The sequence below is a fragment of the Sesamum indicum genome, linkage group LG4 (genome assembly GCF_026168435.1).
Source record: "Sesamum indicum cultivar Baizhima isolate 11 linkage group LG4, ASM2616843v1, whole genome shotgun sequence".
Taxonomy (NCBI): domain Eukaryota; kingdom Viridiplantae; phylum Streptophyta; class Magnoliopsida; order Lamiales; family Pedaliaceae; genus Sesamum; species Sesamum indicum.
The window spans coordinates 19,307,682-19,313,719 of NC_142660.1; the positions used below are offsets into that span (position 1 = coordinate 19,307,682).

At 36.8% G+C, this 6,038-nt stretch overlaps 1 protein-coding gene across 1 annotated transcript; it reads right to left on the minus strand.

Moving 5' to 3' along the window:
• On the minus strand, nucleotides 1–4,103 carry LOC105161315 (E3 ubiquitin-protein ligase WAV3). Its single transcript, XM_011078960.3, has 2 exons — nucleotides 3,390–4,103; nucleotides 1–2,303 (listed from the first exon to the last, which is right to left on the minus strand). The coding sequence occupies exons 1-2, from the start codon at nucleotides 3,618–3,620 to the stop codon at nucleotides 366–368; spliced, it is 2,169 nt and encodes a 722-aa protein (XP_011077262.1). The 5' UTR covers nucleotides 3,621–4,103; the 3' UTR covers nucleotides 1–365.
• Between the last annotated feature and the right edge of the window lie 1,935 nt (nucleotides 4,104–6,038).

A 6,038-nucleotide genomic window follows, 5' to 3' on the forward strand; every position in this document is an offset into this window, starting at 1 on the left:
TATAAAACTTGTCGATGAAATCACATTGCGATTCTTACATTCAAGAGGTGGATAGTTCACTAGACAATACCCCCACAATTACAAACTAATACCCATTTTTATCTCCAATACCATATATCCTTATCTACAAATCCACACTTGTTATCCTACTAGCTACATGATCCCATTCCTTCCCCCAATATTATACTGCACCCTTTACAGAGTTTATTTCTTCACAAAATTAGATGGGAATAGTATTGAAAAGCAAAAATCGCCCTGTTTTCTTCCGGTTACCCACCCTAAACAAAACTGGAAACACAACAAAGGAAGATGGAGACAAGGTTGACGTCGTGGGATGTTACTAGTGATTGAACAACCCCACTTCACTACCTTGGCTTTGGTTGTGAAGCAAACGACCACACTGGTCGAAGAAGCCTTTGGGCTGAAGGGCTGCCCAGCAATGAAGCCTGAGAACGAGTAACCATCTCAACCATTGAAGGGGTTTGGTACGCCTGAACAAGGCTTGAACCGTCTGTAGAATCACCTCTTGCTGTTGCTCTCTGCCAAGAGTGTGAGCTCAGTCCCGACAGAATATATGCCCTTCCAGATGCTTCATAAACGTGTCTGCTCGCCATTCTCTCTTGCATTTCCTTGAGCTCAGCGTCGAGGGCAATGCAGAGCCTATCGTGTGATTTAGCTGACACAGTTTCTGATAGAACTTTTCGGATGTTCTCGAGTATAGAAACGGCACCAGCCAGGTCCCCATTTTCAGCCGCTGTTCGTGCTTGTGCCATTGCCTCCGCTGCTCGAATCCTGTTCTGTTGTCTGTCCACTTCGATCGAGATGTCCTCATGTCTAGCCACGTCGGTTCTCTCGATTCTAACTTCTCCACCTTCTAAGGTCACTGATTCCTTTGTCAATGGATCATTGTAGACACAACTTACCTTCAAAAGTGATGTTACGTTGCTTGAAATTTCGGTGGGAACATTTACAGAAACCAGGAAGTCTCTCTCCTCATCTGCGTAAAGATCTCCAACATCAACAGATCCTACACGTTGATTGGGCAACACTCGGTTTGGATAGCTTCCTGCCTTTAAAGAGCGAAGATGGATTGTCGGATGAACACACTCGATCTTGACATGGAGATCCTTAACAACAACACTCAAAAGGCCCCCAATGCATTGTGCGAATGCATCCTGGATTACCCCTTCAGTCTCAATGAAAGAAAACGTCCCTCCAGAAATCTCAGAAATTGAATGCATAGACGATGCATCATGATCGGCACCAAAGCCAAAGGCATGAACTGGAATCTTGAAACCGGAGGTTTCATCAGGGCGAATAGATAAAGGAAGGAGCAGCTGGTAATTCGGTTGGTTCTGATTGCCACCAATGTTATTGACGGTATATGTATCCTGGCCATCAGATAGTAATATTATACTGGCAACAGGATTCTTCTCTCTTCGGTCTTCCATTATTTTTGCCCCCTTTCTCAAGCCCTCGGCAATGTTAGTTCCTCCATTGGCAACCAACGAATTAACAGCTTGTAAAGCTTGTTGCCGTCCAGCTTCAGACATCCGACGAAGGGGAAAGAGGCGCCGAGCCGTTGAAGAGAATGCAATTACAGCCAACCTATCATTCGGTCCAAGATTCTGTATCACAAACCCCATAGCTCGTTTTAGCAATGCAAGCTTGGTGCCAGCCATGCTTCCACTGATGTCAAGAACAGTCACAAGATCAACGGGTGCACGAGGCGTTTGGGAAATTTTGGGCAATGTTGCATCATTCCGGCTGGTATTGTGCCACGAATTTGAAACAGGAGCTTTTAGATGAAGTAAGACAGTAAAACTGTCTGACGAACTGGATCTTGCAACAGCTGAAACTTCTGTGTACGTTGTCATACTAACTTTTCTCTGGTCATTACAATCCACAGGACCCTTATTAGAAAAGCTTCTGTCTGTAGAGCTGATTTCATGATCCAATGACTCATCATCATCGAAGATAGCTGGCTCAGGGGCTTGAAATAGTGGTGCAACATGCCGAGTGGAATTTGAACGAGGAGGTGGTAATCGACGGATAACCGTCATCATGTCATTATTTTGGGGCCAATCGACCGGATTTATTCTTGCTCTTCCCATCGGAGAATCCAGGTTGGGGCCTTGCAGGGGAATTTCTTTCCACTTTGCTCGACAAACTGGGCAAATTTGGTTTCCATGCTTTACGTTTGAAGCAATGCACTGAAAATGAAAGGAGTGCGAACACTCTGCAGTGAATATAGCTTGGCCGTCTCCTCGTCTCATTGATGCCAAACATATTGAGCAGGTCTTCTGAAAATGGAAAAATAAGCAAGTGAGAAATCAACGTCAGACAACAAATTGAACCATCATAACATGAAAACTGAACTGGCAAAGGACTAATATTCTCCTTCTTCTAAACAAAGAAAACCATCATAATAGCATTTCTTACTCCACGGTCCAAGCACAACGTGAAAACTAAACCGTGGCAACTCCTAGCTCCAAAATGATCGTAATCACTACAAAAGACTATCAAGCAACTACACAACACTGATCCGCTCTTCAGATCCTAATGAATCGATGCTCCTCATTAATGTGATTGATCTCAAAATCAACAACATTGGGAAGATAGCGTAAAAAACGGACATGCCTCGAGAAAAGATTGTAGAAAGAAACAGATTAAAATATTTGACCAGAAAGTTGCCCAAAATCAATGTAGACTAAAAACAAAACCCTGATGTTCTTCCACTTTACAACACTCATCAGCTATGGAAATGATGAGATTATGAGAAGTCAAATATTACAAATAGCAGATACAAAAGTATTGAAGAATAAGGTAAGAAGAAAACGAAAAACACACGCCATGTCGCTCAATGAAATTTACAGTGATTTATCTGAAATGGGAGATAAGACATCCTCATTCCTTATCTCTTTCAGACTTCCAACTGCATCATAACCTTAAATTCATCAAACAAATGAGAACAACATGACTCAACAATGTTCTTATGTTAAGAAACAAATAAACCAGACAACAAAAGAGATTCTTAACTTTCAATTTTCTCAGCTCCCCAAGAAAACAGAGAACCACAAACCCCATCTATAATCGAACACCGTCTACGTATTGCAGAAACCATACATCGAAACCCATCCTCTCAAGGGTCCAAAAAGTCTCATTTCCACCAAGATTCCCTTTTTATCAGCTACCAAATGAGTCAAAAATCTTAATCCCCTCTCATGTAATGACAATAATTTCACCACTTTACTCCCTACCATCAGCAATCAAAGGCAGCAAACACCAAGCAACAATCAAACATAAGATTCCTACAACATGAACACATCCAAAGCACCATAACAAAACCAAATAATAATTAAAAAGAAGATAAAGGAACAAAAGGTGACCTTAGAAGAAGATCTACTCAGGCTCTTGGAAAGCTTCAGCTTATTGGAAGTTGGCGTCGGCGGAGCTGACGTCCAGTCACCCGGCGGCGACAGCAGGGCGGCGTCCGACCGCCTCTCAGACGGCGGCAGAGAGTCTTCATCATCATCATTGTCAACTACATGATTGTTAGGACCATAAACACACAGATTCAATCCAAGCGCCAGCTTAACCTTCCTCCATTTACTTCCCATTTCAAATCTTTCTTTGTTTCTTCCTCCTTTTATCAAACTAAAACCAGGAAAAAAACACCCTTTTCCAAGGAAACCCAAGAAGATACAGCTGTTCCTCTTGAAATGAAAATTTCTCTCCGGATAGAAAACAAGAGACCCTTTACAAGAAAATCCAGGAAAATGAGGAAGGTGAAGAGAAAGCTCAGTTCTTGAAGTGGGATTCCCTTAAAACAAGCATTAAAATAGAGAAATAGCCCTTTTTATTAAACCAGTAGAGAGATAAGAGAGAGTCAAGCACACAAATCAAGACTCAAGAACACAGAGAGCTGGATGCGGGCTGTGTTTTTATGGTTGTTGAAGAAATACTCTTATTATAAAACTACTAAACAAGAGGGAAATTGCTTCACTACTCTTCTTGGCGGCCATGAGAGAGAGAGTGAAGAGGGGAGTTGAATAACACCAAATGAATGGACTATGGAGAGACGTGAGCTGACCTTTGCTGTTTGTTTTGTAACTTTGTGGGTTGTATAGATTGCAGGAGTGGGGTGGGTTGGGGTGGGGTGGGGGGTGGGGGTTTTTGACCTCGCATATGGTTTTGTCTGAAGAATACAAGTAGAAATATATATTTATATATATATATATATATACACACACAAAATTAGTACAATACATTAAGGTATACACAATGTACTTTTTGTGGGAGTTTTTTTTTTTTCTCTCTCTTTTGTCTTTGACCTTTATTAGATCTTTATTTATTAATTATTAATATTTGATCTTTCCCAAATTGTCAACTTTCATGCGACAAAATTATGTTTATTAATACTATATTTTTGTATTTATCAACTTAATTTAAAATATGATGTGTTGATTTATATATATTTTATTTATTTTATAATATATTTTAAAATATAAAATATTATTTATCATATACACGTAGGGACGAGCATATCACGATAGTTAATATACTTATAATTAATCTTCAAGATAAATCTAACTTCGGTAAAATTTAAATTTTATTTTTTTCAACATATTATTATTAGAAACTTTCAAAGAGATTAATACTATAATCTACATCCAATATACCACAACAAAAATACTTTTCAACATTATTCATGAGCTCAAATTTTCCTAATATATAAATTTCTTACATTTTAACTCCATATCTTTATCTACTTTAACATTAATAAATAATTAATTATTAATAGATAATATCAATTTTTATTATTTTTTATGGTTGAAATTCATAATATAACAATATATATATATATATAACATACTTCTTAATTTAATAAATAAATAAAAGCACAAGGGTGGCTCAATAATCTTGTCATACCCTAAAATTTCATTGACCATGAAAAAGTTTAGGGCAAGTGGATATGATTGACATAATTCCATTATAGACCAAGAATGCTCACTATAATCATACCCTTTGGAGAAAAAGATGAAATTCCAAATGGGTAAAAATGAGTGATTATCACTTTTTTTTTTAATGAAAAATTGATAGTCAAAATGGTGAAAATTAATTAATTTTTTCCTTTGATAGAAACATGGGGTTGATGATTGAATTTTCCCACACGTGCAAATCATTACTATCTTAAAGACTAAAATCTTTCTTGGTAAAATTCTTTTTTTTTATTTTAATAATTTTTTACTAATATTTTATTCAATATATTTAAATTTAAAAATTAATTCAATATATCGATATTTTCAATTCAAATTAACATGTTCAAAGAAAAATTAAACAAGAAATTCAAACTCATAATTTTTTTATTGTGAGGCCTTAACATTACTACTGGAGCAAGGCATTTTGACTTATTTTTATTTATTCTTCCTTATTGTTTCTTTTGCCCATTTTATTAGGAATGGATAAAGAGGTTTATTCCATTCATTTCAAGAAAATATTCAAGTCGATCGAGCTATGTATTTATAAGTGAAAACTAATCGTGAAAAGCTTGTCTTGATTTGATTCGTTAAGGGGGAGTTTTCATGCACTAGAAAAAAATTACTATATGAGCTACTATTTTTTAACTATGGATTGTAGCACTAGTAAAAAGTTATTATTAATTTATACCGAACAAAAATGCAAAAGCTTAAGGGATAATTACATTCTCCACTCCTGAAGTTTAGTATAACTAGGAACACTAGATGCAATTATACAAAGTTACAAACTACAGAATGTCTATGTAGGGGAGTGTAATTATCCCGAAACTTAACTTATTTACCATAAAAATAATTTTTATCATGGCTTTTTGCTATTATAAATGTAATAGCCATACTCGTAAAAATCCCGGCCAATAACCGTGGCGTGACCTTGGTCAATGACTTTTTGCTACAATTATTGATTTTTAATCATGGGAATTAGCTATAGTTAAATATTATATTTTTATAGTGATGCTCTTAAAATAAGTGTTTATCAACTTTTTATTGAAAATATGTTGA

Excerpts from the sequence above, each read along its gene's own strand:
- LOC105161315 (XM_011078960.3), bottom strand. The coding sequence starts at position 3,620 with ATGGGAAGTAAATGGAGGAAGGTTAAGCTGGCGCTTGGATTGAATCTG. Across the intron at positions 2,304-3,389 it reads TGAGTAGATCTTCTTCTAAG|AAGACCTGCTCAATATGTTT; the intron begins GTCACCTTTTGT and ends TTCCATTTTCAG.